Below are 19,200 nucleotides of genomic sequence, written 5' to 3' on the forward strand. Positions count from 1 at the left end.
ATGACTAAAGGAAGGTCCATTCAGTTATGGTATTCCTGATATAAATGAAAGATAAAGAATGTGAGACATTAAATTTACCAACAGCATCCTTGCATTGATTCAGCATCTAAAAAGTCTTTCCATCCTTTAAAATACAGAGCCAATTGTAATATTTCAGTACTAAAATGACAGATGTAATTCTTCTAATTATATTAACTTTATTTAGCTATTCTTTTTTAAATAATTTTATATAATTTATTCTAAAATAAAGATGTATACTTTTCAAATACAATATTCCTTGACATGGCCAGTTCATTTTTTTTCATTTTAGATCATCATATTTATACCATTTGCTTACTGTCCTCTCACATCAGCTTTTACAGTAGCTTTCAAGAAGGTAACTAATTTCATGGTTCAGAGCAATAATGATCCTTCAGAACAAAAGTTTGAAGCCAGAGATAGTTGGAAAAATTCAGATAGCATAAAAATATAAATATATATATATATATCTCCCTCCCACAAAAATACCATCTCTTTGGATCAGAACAGTATAGTCATTCTTTAACACTTTGAATAGAATTTAAGAAAACATCCCTGAACCTGTTTGTTTTTCTGAGTTCATACTCAGGTATTTCCCCACAGGCTGATTTCAAACTGTAATTCCAGTGAGTGACTGTGTCTTCGATGAAATGATCTGTTTCCTTGTTCTTTAGGCTTCCTCTTGCCCCTGGAGTGTTACTGTAATATGAAATATGATGACTTTTTTTGTTCTTTTATAATGCTCTCCATATTGGATGTATTGACAAGTAGGTGTAAAATGTCTTCTGTTTTCTACCTCCACTGTCATCTGCTGTGGACATACCCTTGACCAGAAGCATTCCTTGCCCCATCAGATTGCTGTGCCGATATTTTCCTTGACAGATAAATTTAATAAAACTGTTGTGCTGATGTCTGGGGACATTGGGTTGTTACTGACCAAGATGGGGGTGGAACAGCAAGGCATAGAAAATCCACTATACATTCTAACATTTAGGCTTTATCCTTTATTAGGTAGTGAGTAAGAGACATAAAAAGAATTGAGTTCATTTACAGCTGAAATTTAAAAGAGATTTGTGTGAACAAAAACTTGTTCCATAGAGCACTGTGACAAAAGAGGTCCAAGAATACTGAAGGTGTCATTGCAAATTAGCTGATGTAAGTAGTTGGAATGACACTCTTTTATTTCTAGCAAAATTTGTATTAACTCTGCCCCTAGTACTGTGCCTCCATACATGCCACAGGCCACATTTTGGCAAGGATCAGCCTGTTGATTTTGATGGCATCACAACAACATTGCAGAATGTACAGCAGCTGTCCATGCACCAGAAGGCTATGCATAGAAGAGCCTACAGGATATCTGTAGATCTCCTGTTTTCCCATCTGCATGCTTCCTCATGGGGAAAAGACAGCCTGACCAGATCTTCTCCTTTCCCAAAATATGAGTCCTCCTCTGCTCCTTTAGCAAGCTCTTACTTACACAGACTCTTACAAAAGTCTCTGGAGATAAATGGTGGTTCATGGAGCGCACCTTGAAAACTGGTTCCCTATTCAAGGAGGAATCTGAACACAGCTGGCATTGGCACTACAGCTTCTGCAAAAAGATGGAAGTTTGAAAGCAGGCTTAAAAGACCTAGTCCCAGATTTTGCAAAATGGAGTCCAACCTTAATATATTATGTACCCAAATAAAATGAAACATTTTCTAAATTGAGTGCTAGGAGCAGGTCTAGAAGGCTGGCTTATTTACTGTGTCTTTACTGGGAGCTGTAGAGTAGAGAGCCCTTTTAAATGTCAGCCCCTAGTTTTTTAGATGTCTAAACTTGGCTTCAGGAACTTACTCATACTGTTGTTTTGGAAGTTGGGCCAAAGCAATCCAGCTGGTAATCAGCCCTGAAAACACCATCACATCTTTTTCATGGCTACATAGTTGTGAATTAAATATAAACAAAAGCCCATTTCATTTCAAGGCACAAACGTTTGCAAACAAACTGGATGAAATACAAATACATAATATAGAACTCATTTTAATACTTCTAGATAAATAAATGCATCTCTTTGGAATTCTTTGGACACAGACATCCATGGAACCTCTTCTTTCTCTCTCTTTATATACTTTTTTATAAAATCTAAATGTGGAGAGGTTTAAAAAATGGCAAATATGAATGTATATGGAAGGCTCACTGATGAACTGCAAGTCAAAAGTGCTGTATATTCCCATCCTCTATACTCCCACCTGTCCATATTAACCACAGGCAGCATTATACAGCAATCACATGGTCAATATTTTGCATTACTGCCTTTTAATAAAGTCTTTCGAATAATTTCCACATTTAAACTTAAGTTATGTTTTTAAATTTTATTCTGCCTAAATGTATGGTAGGCATTTCACTTAGCTACACATCAGAGTGGTCGCACGTGACTCAGCAGCACACTCCATAATATTAATAGATACTTTTCAGCTCCCTATGGGAAAAAGCAGGCAGCAAGAATCAGAATCAAGAAGTCTATTTTTTTCTCTGCTGTTTGTTACTTACCACTTAATGACCCACATGTGAAACTCAATGGTTATATAATTATTTCATATAGTAGATTTCTGTTTATAAGTTATTTTTCTTACTCTAACATATATACAATATATCTATATATACCCCTGATAAATCTTACTTTAAAGGGACACAGTCAACCCCTTTAAGCCTCACAGTAAATATATAAGGCTTTAAGCTGTCCATACATAACGGTCAGCTACAGAATTCAAGGGTCCCTTCAGATCCTAAAGGTTGCATTTGTTCCAAACCCATGATGTGCAGTTATCTCGTAATATGTATCTCATGTGTCACTGTTTACATTTTATAGGTATATTAAACATTTTATATCACATCAGTAGGAAATAATACAAGAGAATAAATCTGTTTCTAAGACTAAGCCTATTGCAAAAAATATTACCTGTATCTACAGACACTCCCACTGGTGTGATATAAAAAGAATATGTGCCATTCTTGTGATGAAATTCTGGCTACATTGCAGTCAGAAAGAACTTTATACCGACTTAAACGAGGCCAGAGTTTCTCTCCTGTTTTTCATTAGTTAGTTATGACTACGCGTAACCCATTTGTGTCTTCCCTCTGCTCAACACTGAAGTGTCAGGCCTGTTTCATGACAAGAGTGTATTTTTTGCTGTCCACTGGTATGTCTTAAACATTGATCTATCCTGTATGCATTACACTTTTTGAATAAACACACACTGTACACATATGTTCTCAGTTAAATAAAAGTTCGATCCATTCTGTGTACAGTATCCTAATTATTTTTCCCCCACTAGATCTTCTTTTCCACTTTCTTTTACCTAACCTAGATTATCTTCTTGCCCATTCTGCTACAGGCAAGGAAAACAATTTTTGCTCATCAGGAACAGCTCCACATCATTGTCATCGTTTTTGACTACTTACCAAAGCGACATAATTTGTTCATTTTATCTTTTGCAACTCAGTTAGAAACCTAGTGGCATAGATAGAGACACAATACTACTGTTTTACAAGACGTCTATTGTATCTACTGTTGTTCAGATAAATACCCAGTACCTGCTGACTTGGCAGGAGGATTGGTAAGGGTACTACTATTCACAGTGTTTCTTTTTTTTCCTTCTTCTTTAATCTACAGAATAAAGTATTTTATATACATTGGAACCAGTTAATGCCCTTTAGACAAATTTGTAACTTGCTTCATAAAGCAGGAAAGACATTGCAGGGAAATATGTGGCAAAATGCACAGTCAAAAGGCTTTATAAGTTTTATATGTCACTACAAGTCAATGCTGGAGATCAGTTCTAAAACAATCAATGTTCAAGAGGAATGTTCTCATCTGGAGAAAATACTGCCCATTCCCCCTTTCAGAATTTGTTCAGTTCTCTATCAAAAGTTCTGGCTCTTCATATATACTTTAAACTATAAATAAACACTGCATAGTTCAATGTTCTTGATTTTCATTTTTTTTTTTTGTTTTGTTTTGAAAAATTATTGCAGTACAATTATTTCCTGTTTGGAGTTCAGTAAGGGGCAAACAGCACAGGAGTATGGGTGGTCCGTATAGGCCCAGGAGCTGGTCGTAGGAGTGCTGGAGGAAGTGCTGAAGTCTGGAAAAGGGTGGCTGCTGGGGCTGTGCGAAGACTGAAGGGGGAATTCACAGCCACAGCAGCAGCTGCTGCTGCAGCTGCTAGCGGATTTGGTAAGATTCGTGGAGCCATCGGCTTTGAAGGTTCCTTTGAAAATACTAATTTTACCTGTGGGGAAGAGAGAAAACAAACAAACAGAGAGACATAATTTGTTCATATTAGCTACACGACAGGGAGGTTGACTTAAGATTACACATGCAAAATCAAGCAAGAGAGGCCTTGTGGTGGCTACTGATTCTATGAGCTGCAGGCATGTGACAAGAGATACAATCTCGCCCACTGGACAAGGATTTGATTGAGGACAAAGAGTTTCAGCATTCACTCTTTATCACTGACACTTATAATCTAATATTAGATTAGAAATAAAGGCAAATCTAAAAAGGGGCTGGGCAATCTGCACCAAAGTAAAGATGCATGTACTCAGCAAGAATTAAATAAGGAAGAATTAGATATCAATTAAAAGACCTCCATCTGGACAGCTTTATGATAGGGACCAGAGCAGAATGAAAATATATCCTATTCTCTCATCTGACTAAGAAGATACTTTTGTTTCAATCATTAAGATGCAAGTTCTACTTAAAACTAAGTTCTCCAGATAGCTCCTCTTCATGAGCTCCTGCTTCAAATAGCAAGCAATCTTGTCTTGCATTGGTTATGAAAATCTCCCATGTTTCATGTGCTTAAATGGGTGCTGCCCTATGTAATCTCGCTGTGTCTTCAAATGTTTTTCACTAAGGTAATGTTCATTCTTACAAAGGACTGTGAAAACATGGTAGATATTTTAAAGTGTTGTTACGAAAACATTCTTGCCTATAGAAGTTTGTATACTGCCAAACCATGATAATTTTGTTTCTGTCACTGAGGCTTCTTCTGAAAAAAAAACCAAAAACATTTAAAGCACAAGTCTTGTGCTCTACCAAATCCAATCAAGAAAACCCCTCATTTAGAGTTTTTAAAAAAGGAAAAAACCCAAAACCCTCAAGTTTTTCCCAGACTGCTGGAAAATACTCATAGAGATTCATATTATTTAGGAGAATTTATGTTTGATATGCATGCTAATGAACATCAGAGTAGTCTCTATAGATTTCTGCAGTTCTCAGTGGGATTTCAAGCTTCTAGTGAGATGCCAGGAGACTGAATATCTTTGTTGTCCTGATTTTGTAGCTCTCAGATAAGAATAGAAACCTCATTTACCAAAAAAGAAAATTTCCCATTGGCTCTGATGGACTTTTGGTGGTTCTGTGTCCTAGCATGACCTAAGGCCCTTTCCAAAGAACATAAAACTGAATATATAGTATTGAATAGACAGAATATGAATATATGTACTATGCCATGATACACCTCACTGTAAGTATAGACACTTCTCACTTACAGGGAAACACAATTTTTCATCCTTGAATTGAAAGGGGTTTTCAAATAGTTAGTTGCACAACATCACTCTGATATTTTCAACTCAACAGTACCTTGTGAGTGAATAATCAAAAAGTAAGGACTGGAGTACTCTGGCATGAGCCACAAGTGAGTTGCATCGTTATACTATCACCATGTTCCAAATAGTCTGTTCATTCTTTATTGTCCAGATGGATACAGGATTTTTACTTTTCACAACACCCATTGGCAACTCTGTTGGCTTCCAGGTCCTTTAAGGCTCTGGAAGAAATACTCAGATGGAACTAAATTCTGTAATTATCTTAACAGAGGATATAATAGATGCTAGATATAAAAATCCCCATGGTGCCTATGAAAAGCAATGATCTGATCTTTTCCTTGATCGCTGTTACACCCACTGATCCAAGCTGTCTTCTTCCCTTGCTGAGCATTTGACTTTTTCCTCCTTTCTTACATTTTTTAGTAAATACCTTTTTCAGCCTTATTTAGATCAGAAAAAAAGACTCTCAGGGGAAAAAAGAATTTAAAAAAATTAATCCTGAGTACAAAGTACTTTCTGCTCTAGAAGTCCCAATGAAGGATTTTTTTTTTAAGAGCTATTTTATTTCAGAAACACCTGATAACCTTTTTTTTTTTCCGGTGTAGTATTTTATGGATGCTAGACACTTGTGGCTTAAAGAAATATCAAGTACGTCCCAACATTACAAGACTTCTTAAACTCTGAAATAGCACGGTAGGAATTTATAAAGCTTCTATCTCCGAAGTATACAAATCTAGACTAGACAAAGCAGTACAAATGATACTGAAAACATGGCAAAGGAAAGTTTTTGGTCTAGAAGAGCTTAGAAAATGCACTATGTTCTTTTTTTAATTTCTTTTTTAAACAATTGAGTGATGCTTATACAGTTTTTGTCATGAAGAACAAAAAAGATCTGTGTCTGTTTCTATTAAATGGCTAGAACTTTCTTATCATTCTTGGAGGAATCTGGCACTTCTAATGAAGTTAGATAGCTTTTCAGTTAATTTACCAACATGTTTCTGATTTCAAGGTAGCTGCAAAACCGGTAATATTTAATATATACAGTACCTTACACCTTCATTTCAAACCTCCAATTAACAAACAGGTCAGCATTCAGAGTAAAGTAGTCATTACTTGTTTCATTTCCAATGAAAGAAACTAAGTGACAGCAAATTACTTAAAAAAATAATGGGGAGTGTCTTTGTTTCAGTTAGGGACGGGGGTAAAGAAAAAGTAAAGAAATAGCTCTTCAAAACCATTTACATTACAATTGAAATTATCATATCTTTGACATGTTGCTGTGCCATTCTGCACTTCAATTGACAGCAATTTTGATAGTTTTTATACTCAAACCCAAAAAGACTAAATGGAGAACTGCTCTCTCCTTTCTTAGTGCAGCCTCCATTTTACTACACATATCTGTTCATTCATTGCTAACTCGTTCTCTCTTTCTTAAATCCCTTTTGCCTCTTTGATTCCCTCTGGTCTGATTTGTATATTGTGAGCAACTGGGAGGGAGCAGGAAAACGAAGTTGCCTTTATTTACCTATGCAACAACTAAATGGCCTTGAACCTTGGTTGGAGTTCTCAGAAATTACCATTACATAAACTGGTGAATAGGGAACTGCGTACAACAACAACAGTAACGTAATAGTTGTTTCATCCCCTGGGAAACAATGAATTTCCTAAAGGAATAATAATCCTGTTAGAAAGGCTTTAATGATTTCATATTCTATTTATCTCATATTTTCCTTTCACTACAGTTTATGTGTATTGGAGACCTTGATCTTTCTGGTGGATTACTGAAAAACCCTATGGGGCTATTTCCCTACTGTTAGATCTACCAGTGTGGTGCACTACATTATTCCACAATTGAATCATGCATTAATATACCACTCATAAGGGTTGCCCCAACAAGGACACAGTTCCAAGAAAAGAGCTTTCACTCAACTTAAAGAGAAATGGGTTTACACAGGAAAAAAAGCTCCATATTCTGCCTGCATTAGAGAAGATGGTAAGACATAAAGGTGCTAATCCTATGAGGCCAATGAATCAACATCCTCCCTCTGCCAAAACCATCTATAAACCCTTACAAAAAAGCAGATAAAACATTCATGCAGTTTATCTGATGGAGGAGATAAATGTCAAATGTTTCATTATCCCACCCACAATATAAGCTAATTCTTCACTAATGGCAGAATCCTAGAGGGTTTGTTTTTTTATTAAAAAGTAAACCTTTTTCTCAGCTTTTGAGGTTAGTAAGAATTGTGTTTCAGATAGTTTATCCTGGCCGTGGAAAATGTGACCAGAACCATCCTGAAACTGAGTGGAATTAAGGGACAGATTTTTTTAATTGTTTCACTCGTTATCTGAACAATTTTCTAAATAAGGATAGAATGAAGGTTTTATGTTTTATAGAGTTTTACTTAGTTATTTCATCACTATTGTCCTTGATGAAAACTGGAAAAATCCTGTTTAACATCTGGAGGTTTTTTGTCTCTTGCTCTCTAATGACCTTTGCAGCAAGTTTCTTTTCTGAGTTAATTCAGAGTAGCTACAAAAACAAGGGTCCACAGGCTGTAGTGAACACCCATCAAAGTATATAAAAAAGTAATTTGTGAACTTCCATTGGGTCATTCATGTACTTGTACACTCCCATGGCTTACACTATTCCTATAATTTTACACATTTTCCCACTTACGTTTTCTGAAAGTCCTGCTCATCGGGGTTAAAATAAAATTGAAATAAAAAGTGGATTAACTTACCCCTAGAGGATGTGTTCCCTTTTGGAGCTTGTTGTAAGGGCTGTATTTAGGTTTAGGTGGCTTCCCAGCAGCTCTGTCTTTGTGCCTTCTACTGCTTATGTGCTGTTAAAATATATTTGGGGTGGGAATAAAAAAGAAAACAAAGAGTGATAGTTCCTTAACAGATCTTTTCAGGTTCTACTTTACACAAGATTACTGCTCCAATACCAAAGACTTCTGCTCTCCACAACAGCATTACTTTGACTAATTCAATAATGAAAGGGAATAGGGTCTGTTGGAATTTGAATGATCCTTTGTGCAACACATATTGGGACCATGATTTTCAAGTGCTCAGTTAAACTTTGCTTCCACTGTAGTCTATGATTTTCCCATCTTTTCTAACTTCAATAGAACCTGAATCAAGTTAAAGACAGAAGCCTTTGAAAAACTCCTCCCTATTTCTGTAAAGTACCCATCAAATTCAATCCACTGCTGATAGAAAGTTTTCAAAGAATATTAGATAGTAGAGCATCCCCTATTCAGGGAAAAAATAAGGTCACAAAATTGTTTAAATCCCTGAGAAGCCTGGAGATCCTTTTAAGATGGTTACATATCAAACTAAGTGATAGAGAAAAAACCCCACAAAATCCACTATCTTCTTGATAAGATCTGTGAGATTTTGCAAGTATCCTTCTACACAGACTTTATTGCACTATTAGAAGAGACCCTTTTCTGAAGGACCTTTTCCAAACAAAAAATTATTTTTACTTTGATTTTCATTCTCAAGAGAGATGTCACAAAAAAAAAAAAAAGACAAAGAACTAGACTTTTTTTTCCTGAAACTAGGAAAAGGGTATTGCTATTGTCCATTACCGAATTTATCTTCATTATTGTAAAGTTCTTTAACAAGTATTTAATTCCAAAAGGCGTATGGAATTAGACTAAGTATTTTTTGGAAGGCTTTGATCATCTGAAGAATGACTGAACATAACTTAGTGCAATTGTAATTTAGAGGCCATGCTTCTCAGTTAGAAAGAAACATAGATAAAAAATATTAGAAATTCTTTCCATACACATTTCTAAGCAAGTTATTCAGTGTTCCGTGAAAGTACTGGCTTTCACTTACCTATCTTCACATCTTTGTCAAGGCAAATATCATGCAGTACACTAAATGGCAGGGTTTATTAGCTCATGACAATTCTACTACTCTAAAGACATTTGTAATATGTTGCAGCTCTCTAAGAAATATGTATAATCGAGAGCTTTTGAGAAAACATATTCCATGCAAGGGGAAATCATATCTGAAACAAAACATACAGTATGACAGCCAAGTACAAAGGACAAAATCTGTAAGCTCCGTTTGGACACAAACTGTTATATTGGCACGTGCTGACTGTGTTGGTACTTTACCACCATGAAAACAAAAAACAGCCAAGGATTCTCAATCTGCAAGCTGAGTACCTGTTTCAGTTGTGTCTCAGAGTTTACGTGCACATCACATATTTCACAGTGAAATGTTTTGTTCTGAAGGCCTGTGTTTCCTTTATTCACAGGTCCTTTGCCTTTTACGCCTGCCCGGGGAAAGGCTTTTATGGTTCCACTTCCATTCCGAGCTTCCAGCATAGTTTTGTGCTTAGTCCCTGGAGACATTAGAAATGGGAAACAGAAACAACTTTGGCAATTGGGTTGCATTCATTGTTTTATTTCCATTTTAAAATAATATCATATGAACCTCCTCTTGGTGCCACATTCTATCCTTGGAATATGGCTGTGTTGGTCTGTATCAGATTCATACTAATGTAACAGTATTTCACATCTGATACTTACTAATTTACATACCTATAGGTAATGCACTAGAACAAAGCAGCCACACCAGAAAGTAGTAGCACAATCAAGTATCCTGATGTGAAGTTAAATGGGTGTGACTTTTCTCGTTAACTCCTGCTGCTAATAAGACCTGAATTGTAGTTGCAGAAGAAGAGTAATTTATCTATTAAAGGTGTAGTTGGCTTTGATTTGTAGTTCTCCTGAACAGATTGATAAACAGTATGTCTTAGATAGTTTACAATTAAATCTGTAATCAACTAATTAGTCTCCAAACCAGAAAGGGGCAGAAGCTTCTGGCAGCAACCTATGGATCCTTAATGACCTGGACAGAAACCAAAACATGTGAGAGGCATGCATGTGAAAAAAAATGCACTTGCTTTTTTATTTTTCTGGGTTTTTTTGTTTTGTTTTGGTTTTTTTTTTAAATAAAGGTTGGATAGAAAACAACAGTGTTCTGTTGCTAGACCTTTATTCAGACTGAACAATTGCTTACACTGTTTACTTCCACGCAGGTAGTCTGTGATGATAATGGACTACTACTGTGTACAGAACTGTCGTTCCACTGATAATTGCTATATGCATCCACACAGACATTTTTACTAGCATGTATGTGTGTGAGCACAATCACAATTTATAGCATAGGCAGCTGAAACTTGGAGGGTTGTGTTTGAACATTCAGAATAATGTTTTGGCTCACAGCCTGATCAGAATAATGTTTACAGTCTGACCCTCATATGAAATTAAATAGTTTAAAAGGGTACAGATTTATGAAGTTGAACTTTCACCATTTGAAGATCTGGCATACAGCAAACAGCATTCAAAAGTGATTAGACTTTGATTCTCATGAATACCAACAAATTAAAATTTCCTTTTTAATTTAAGTGAATTCTGTAGACACGCCAAAATTATTTCTTTTTTTCATTACATCACAAAACCATTGATCATTTTGCTCTAGGTATACCCTCACTGTCCCTGTATTTCAAACCTAAGGTTATGTCTGTTTCTTAAGTCTATTTACCCTTGATACCACCATATTGAATCCCTAGGTCTCTTAACCCTGCTCACCACGCAGTCAATCAATAAGGTGCTTAAAATAGTGATTGTGAATGATGACTCTCTTCTACTGGAACTTATTAATGCTACTAGCTCTAATAAGAAGAAGAGGTTTAAAAATTAAGAAAGATGGAGGTAGGCAATTACCCTTTCAACTCTCATGCAAAAGCTGCTATCAGTTGATGAAAACAAAGGGAAATATACATAATTTTAACAAGTTATTTATTAGCAGACAATATGGAGCTAAGAACTCTAACTCCTATCATTGAACTCTGACTGGCACTCCCTCTTTGAGCCTTAATTTGTTAGATTTCAGACAAAGCTAATGGCATTCATACTCAGTTTGCTAGCTGGCACAAGCTAAACTATGCAAACTCTGAATACCAAAGGTAATGAAGCAGAGCTGTCATTTAGCTCTATAAGGTTTCGAAGCTGCAAAAGCTAAAACGTAAGAAAATATGCAACTTGCATGCAATAAAATTCCTTTCTTCTCCCTTTATGAAAGCCTCTTTGCCTGTCATTTTTATCCTTTAATAGTTAATGAATTCCATGTAATTGCCAGTTTTCTGCCACCTCTTTGTCCCCTGCTGCAAGAGATCTAATCTATTCAGGGGAAGATAATTGCAGCGCTCTTGAGACAGAAAGAAAAAAAAAAAGGAAGAAAGCAAGCACTGCTCCATCTCACCACTGTTGTGCGCCTCCAGCTGTGAGGCAGAGTTGACAGCGACTTTGCATAGAGAACAGTACAGCAGTCTTTTTGCTTTTTCTTCCTCAGTTTCAATGGAAGGGCAAGCGGTGCTGCTAGTGGCTGTCGTGGGGATTTTCTCCACTTTAGAGGTGATCTCAGTTGTCATAACACTGCTCTTCCGGATTTCCACGGTTGTCGTTGTTGATATTGCTGGTGTCCCTGTGGTAGCGTCTGTGGGCAAAGAGAGAAGATGGAAGGAAACAAAACAAAACAAAAAAAATCTTGTGACCTTTGATACTTGGTTGTTTGCATCCCAATGCTGCAATCACAGAGAGGCAGATTGTGGCGGTGATGGCTACGGTAATGACCTAGTCTGGCTTTATCCTGTCTATTTTGTGTGGTTACAAAACACAGTACTCCCCTGTATTGAAATGCCACGTGTTGTCTCCTGTATTCTGCTAACACAGAATTCATAAACTGAAAAGAAACATCTTTAAGACTGTACTGAAGAATTGAAGAATAATCTGCTAAAAGAGGTTGTGTAAATGACCAGTTCAATAGGCAGCCAAAATTCATACGCAGCACTTCAGATGCATAAACTGCCATAGTACCACATAATACTTATACTGATTGAGTAACCAAGCTGAAGTTTTAACATCTCACGCTAATAAAAGTAAAATGAAAATAATTGTCTTCCTTTATATCTCGTAAAAAAAGAAAAGTAGTTAAATTGATACTTCACTTGATTGTACCCAAAACTAACATTAAAAGGATGAAGGCAATTATTAATACACAGTATATATTATTATCCATTAATTGCATAACAATGATACATACAGTAACTAAATATACAACATGTTGTATCTGAGACTTACACAAACAGTAATAAGATTTTCATTGTGCATATCAGTGGTTTTTTTGGAAAAACTATAAGCATGGTATACATACTTAAATCTGTTTGGAAACCTAGTTCTTTCACCTCAGAACTTGTTCTTTTTCTGTAGTTCTCGAATTGAAGAGAGAGAAAATACACAATGGTACTGTATTTTGAATAATATATACATGATACTTGGATACAGCAGTATCGTGTGGTAGTTAAGTATTTGGAAAGGTAGAGGACAATAAGATCCAGGGCTGAGGCTGTGAAGAAGATGGTAGGTAAGGGACATGAAGGAGAGAAAGGACAGGAGCTGTTCTGCCTTTGCGCCATTGTATTTTATCATATTAAGCCTACTGAGTAACAGTTTTCCTTTCCCCACAAGAAATCTTAGTTACTTTATTGAGGTATGTCTCAATTTGGGGACTTTCCAGCTCATTTTAGCTTCATACATCCATTGGTGTTACTGACACTTTATTTATCACTACCTATTAGAATAGATAAAATAACAATTCTTTTATTTATTGATCTAAGTATGTGCTCTGATGCAGAAGGGATACAACTAATGCCATAGAGGTGTCTTGCAGATTAATACTGTTCAACAACTTTGTTAATGAGGAATATGCCTAATAACTTAGCAGACAATATCAAAGTGGAAGCAAACAAACAAACACCGAGACATGATTCAAAACAATTTTAATGCATTGAAGAAACAGTCTAAAAAGTTAGATGGCTTTCAGTAAAGACAATTGCAGAAATCCACACTCAGTAGGATTAATCTGATCTCTTAAAGCAAGATGGTGACAACAGCCCTAGTAGCACTTTTTGGGGAGGTTTTATTTCATCCTGATTATTCTCTTGTTTTTCAGAAAAATCTTTCAGTAGAAGACAAGATGAACACAGATCTCATATATCATTATGTTATGACCACCATATTGAGGCTCTTATGTCATTATGTTATGACCACCACTGGTCCCCCCCATATTGAAAGTGCAAAGCAAAAGGTTTATGAGATATTTTTTTCATCCTCTAATCAGCTCTAGAGGCACTGTGTCCTGCCTGGGGACAGCAATGTCAAAAAAAAAAACAATTACTTGCTTTGTTGTTAATCCAGCAGCAATACAAATGCAAAACAGCAAGAGAGGAGATGTGAGAGAGGAAGCCAAAACAAATCAGAGGTTTAGAAAATAGGGACTGTGAATATGGAAGATGAAGACCAAATGTTGACAACATTTTTCATACCTCTAAAAGGTAGCTAAAAATAAGAAAATATACTCTTCTCCCTGATCCTTCCTAGTAGAAGAAGAACTACTGGATTACATCAAGAGAGACTGAGATTAAACATCCGGAAATTCTTTCTAATATTAAAGTTTATGAAACCTGGGAATACCCTGCCTACATAGATACAGAAATATTTCCTACTGGAGGACTTGAAGTTGACTGAACAAATACCTACACAAATTTGATCCCCTTTCAGTCAGTGGGAATAAGGCCCTTTAAGCTATAATAATTTCTATACAGTGTGTATTTTATAATGTTTCTACATATTCTCCCAGAGGGTCTTTAAAAATTACTCTTCATAAACCAAAGAAAGCAGTTTGTCTTATTCTGTGTACTTCCAGACATTAAAGCATACAACAAAGCATGTAAGGTCAAATCACGGTTTACTTTTTTTTTCCTGAAAGTGAACCTGAAGGTGTATCATGTTAAGATACACCTTAAAGATGTTAAATACTGATGCAGAAGGAATGATGTTACCTTGTTGAATATTCTCTTCTATTTTATAATTTTAAAAGACCAACAGTAATTTAAAAAAAATATTTTGAAATATTAAGCCTTTTTTTGGAAAACTGATGAGAAAGCAAAACTTTTGAAGTTCTGTTCACAAAATACTAGAATTAACTAATCACTTCTTCCCCATCCCAGAGAATGTACTAAATGTTTGCTGTCTTTCAGTTGAAAATTACTGGAGTAAAACTATTTTCCTCAAAAGCCTGATCCCAGCAGCACATGGCACTGTTCTTAAAACATCAGTTTCTCCATCCTCGTACTACTGTACAGTAATAGGTTTGGCCAATGTACTGTCTTGGTGAAATGGAAGGCAAAGGGTAGATGACACCAGGGAGAGGGAAAGAAAAGAAGACATTAACATTCTCTCAGAATTGACGGCAAAGTTGGTGGTCTTTCAGGAAATTATATATGTACCTCAATCACCATTACCACCTTTGCAGTGCAAGGGTCACTATTTAGCCCTAAGCAAAATATAGATCATAATTTCTTTACTTTCCATGGGAAAACCTGAGGAAATGAAGAAAAAAAACAAAACACAAAAAGAAGTTTAAACAACAGCAGATTTTATTCTACTTCAAGTATCTAAAATTCTATATCGGTGTTGATCTAATATTTCACTATGTAATTATTTTAAAGTGAAAATACAATCAATTATGGTAGTTATTTTGGGTATTTTTAGACTATTTTGAGATGCATGCGTGAAAGCAACATAACATATAAAAATTAAACTAAAAATTATAAATATCATCTGCAAATTCTTCATCTAAAAAAGATAATCAAAGCTCAGGGCATATATTCTTCACTTTCAAAATGTGCCTTATATTAATACATTTTATATTCCACTAATACAAATACATTAATGACATTGAAACATAAATAGAAAGCCATTCCAGTTCACCATGTAAAAGCCATGACTTATTTAAAGACGCAAAGCTGCTCCTCTACATACGAAGTTTAGAATTTTCAGCAGGAATTAAAGATAAAATATTCTAAAAACTGTCAAGTAAGCTTACAAAGAGGGATTTCAAATCCATTTCTCACCAGAACTTCTAACCTAATCAGCATGTGTCCCTTTGAATATATTACAGTGTTGCTGCTGTCCACAGTTCAGTGCCCTAAATACAGGGTACAGCATTAAAGGTATAAGGGATTAAAAAAAACAAACAAACTAAACACCAAAAAGAAGTAGGAAAGCATTTGAATTGATGTTTTGTAGACTGAATCAGCATTTCTTAACATTATATTATGACAGTGCTTTAAGAACTATTTCAATAATAAATGATCTAAAATTGAGCTGGAAATCCAGTGACAGTCAAATGGAAGATTTGTTTCTGGTGACGCAGGCTTGCAGCACTATGCTATTTTCATACCGGTGGCCTGTAGCAAATATTCATTATTGCAACTGTCACTGCTTGGCTTTGGTACAGAAGTGGATTGCTAATATTGTATGGAACGGAACTCCAGAAGCAAAAAAAGGGAACACTTCAGGACTCACAATAATCCATTCGTGTTTCTGGTCTTAATATAGCAACAAAATAAAAATTAAAAATACAAAAATATTACACTAAAATCTCAGCTTGTTCAGTGCTAATATGATAGATTTATTTTAACAAGAAGACAAAGCCAGATGAAAAATATTCTGTGAGAACTGACTCCTTTGAGTACTACGGATACCACAGTTCAAGTGGAAAACTGCATGTGTGATTAATGCTCTTCTAAGTAAGCAGCATTAGTTTTATAACCCAGCTACAAGACTCATGAATTTTCTTTAGTCTGAGAAACAGAAAATTACAACTCATGTTTTTCTTCTAAGTATGTGAAAGTCTCACACATCAGTTCCTGCTACTTAGCAAAGGAATTTCTTATCCTGAGACTATAAATAGATCCACAGAGAGAAATGTGCTCTGACTTCAAACAAATCACTAATATTTATGAGTGTGTTTTTTCTTCCGCAATCTCAAGTGGCATGCATTTAAAAATATCTGATTTAGCACATACCTATGTATTCTGGTCTCATTTACACCAAACTTTGCCTTTCACATAAAAGGATTGATCATTTGGCCCATAATACTCTCCAGGAAAAAAAAATCGAAAAACGAACAGCCAAACAAAACCAAACAACTTCCCCCCTGCAGAAACTAGAAAACACATTCTTTCTCATGACAAACAGAACATGATTTGAAATATTTCTGTATATAAGATCACTTAGTATTGCAAAAACATCATCAGCTGGTTACCTTATAACAAACCTGTGTCAAGTAACAGAATGCTCACATACACATGCTTGATACTGGCATGTTCAAAAGAGACTTGGCATATTTTCCTGCCTACTTAAAGCCAAGGTCCTCAATTTCCTTGAGCTGCTTTGAAAATTCCATTTTCCATGCCTTCTGTGGTAATTACATTTGAAAATAAGACTTTATTTCTTTAGAATCTGTAAATGTAACAGTGGAGTATACCAAAGCCAAAGTACCATCCCCAAAATAACTGCAGCTGACATTGTTTTTTTTTGTGCTTGGCTGACTTTCTGTACTCATATGCTGAAACATAAGCATGTGTGCTAGCACATTGGCTGGCTCTGGCACTCAAACAAAACACTTTGAGGAAGTTTGACTCAAAGTATCAACTTCTCCTCCTTTATAAGCGCAGAATACAAACTTACATATTTTGTGGTTGGTGAATATTTGGCCTGTTACAATGTATTGTACAGAAAATTCTTATGGTATAGTATTATGAAAAATCCAGTCATTAGACTTAGTTTTACATTCAAAACCCTGACTCGATCTGAATTTTTATAAATATAGCTTTCCCACACTGGATATCTTTTACTTGAAGAGTCAGGAGTATATTTTTAGAACTTAGAAGAACCCATGTAAATTTTTCCTAAGAAAAAAACGATTTCAGCAACATTATTTAGAAACTTAAGGATCACACATCACAGGGTTTTTTTGGCATAAAATATCAAAATATCTGATTGACAGTCATGTAATTCATTACTTTATGATAAGATGTCCTTCAATGAAATGATACGAAATATTGGAAATCATGGTATCTACCTGATCTTCTACAGGATGGATAGTAATTGTTATGCCAAAATGGACGAGCCAAGAGCTCTGACATAATAAACAAGCCGTGTATAACCAAACAGGTATTTGAAAATTTTTGACGATCCACCTTTTTTGAACTTGTTCTTTAAACCTGTTTTTTAAACAGCTATTCCTCTTTTTGTCTCACTTCCCCTGTCAGTGTCTTGGTTTGTCAGTCACTTTTTTGCTCAAGTTCCCTGTTAATTTGCTTTGTCTTGGTGTCCATCATAATTGCTTTTAATATCCACAAAGTGAATGGTTGAACATATGTAAGGTATTTCCCAAGCCTTTTCACAAAGGTACCAAACAAGCATTGCTGAAAAACTGAAGAACTGCAAACTTTTCCAGGACCAACACGAAAGGAAAATACCAGGAATTTTCTTGGATTGTAGCTGGAGAGGCAGTATTTTGACCAGTTCCTGTTTTTTAACACTTTAATAAATCACACTATGCAGAGTATTCATCATTCAGAAACAAAAGATGAAGCAACAACTGGTTCCACAACAAATGGCTCCATTTTACTGCCGTCTCTACTCCATGCTTCCTACCAACATGCCTTGGAGGTGATCTGATGGGAGGAAGACAGAAAACAGGAAGCTTGGTGACAAAACGTGTCCACAAATGGAGCAACAGTGAAAAGAAAGTAGCAAATGTCACATATTTGCTCTGTGGATTTTTTCCTCCAGTTAAACTCAATTCTGTCAAGTCCTCAGATGACCTCCTTCATTAATTAGCGGTACACAATTTTCTAATGAAATTAGATCTAATTTTTACTAGCAGTTCCCTTGGTTTAAAGCACAGTTCATTAATCCTGAACAGGATGAGCCACAGAGGGATGACTGCATTCCTGTTGAGGTTAATTGAACGGAGCTGGCAGCAATAGCAACAGCTGGGGGTAAAAGGCCTATGGAAAGGAAAGGGGGAAGGAGGGGAAATGTCACACCATCTCTGAGTTTTGGGTTCTCAGGCAAATGTAGCTAAGAAAAATATGACTAAAAGGTAAGGAGATGGTGAGGAGAAACCATTTATTTTTCAAGTTGTTTTAAGTGACTCTTGCTGATGACTGGGTTTGGACGCTGGGCTGTCCTTTTCATTGTATAGGTTTTTCCTCAGACAGGCAGAAGGAAAATGCCTTTCACCAGCTACAGGTGAAAGGGTCCCCACACAAAGAGCTACTGACTGAAACTACTATTGCCATTTAATTAATAGAAAGCATGTAGTCAAAATTTTATTTGAAACCAGGACAAAGGGTGGAGCTCACAGTCAATATCCTATACATAGGTCTCTCATGCTTGACAACGTCAAAGGAGACACTGGCAAACTGCCACCAGTTTTACATCTACATATGCTTCAGTATGCATTTCCCAACTTTTAAGTAAAAGCAAACATCATCAAAAATATATCTGTAGCTCATCTTAGTGCATGAGCAGAAATTGAGCATCAGATAAGTTTACTACCAGTAAAAACCAAGGAATTGAAAAAAACCTGAAAAAGCTAAAAGCCCAATTTGGCAAAGGTTTTGTAAGATATCCTACAGGAAAA

The 19,200-nt window shown here is 35.8% G+C and overlaps 1 protein-coding gene across 4 annotated transcripts in view; it reads right to left on the reverse strand.

Annotated features, from left to right (window-relative positions):
- Window positions 1–995: 995 nt before the first annotated feature.
- The window catches only part of ZNF385D (zinc finger protein 385D), a 406,892-nt gene continuing 388,687 nt past the window's right edge, over window positions 996–19,200 (reverse strand). For all 4 annotated transcript variants that reach the window (XM_027639199.1, XM_027639198.1, XM_027639201.1 and 1 more), the window contains 4 exons: window positions 11,902–12,135; window positions 9,798–9,976; window positions 8,358–8,459; window positions 996–4,292 (listed from right to left, as the gene is read on the reverse strand). In XM_027639199.1, the coding sequence (XP_027495000.1) occupies window positions 4,059–4,292; window positions 8,358–8,459; window positions 9,798–9,976; window positions 11,902–12,135 (749 nt within the window). In that variant the 3' untranslated portion in view covers window positions 996–4,058. The remainder of the gene's footprint in view (window positions 4,293–8,357; window positions 8,460–9,797; window positions 9,977–11,901; window positions 12,136–19,200) is intronic.

The sequence above is a fragment of the Corapipo altera genome, unplaced genomic scaffold (genome assembly GCF_003945725.1).
Source record: "Corapipo altera isolate COAL_440 unplaced genomic scaffold, ASM394572v1 44, whole genome shotgun sequence".
Lineage (NCBI taxonomy): Eukaryota > Metazoa > Chordata > Aves > Passeriformes > Pipridae > Corapipo > Corapipo altera.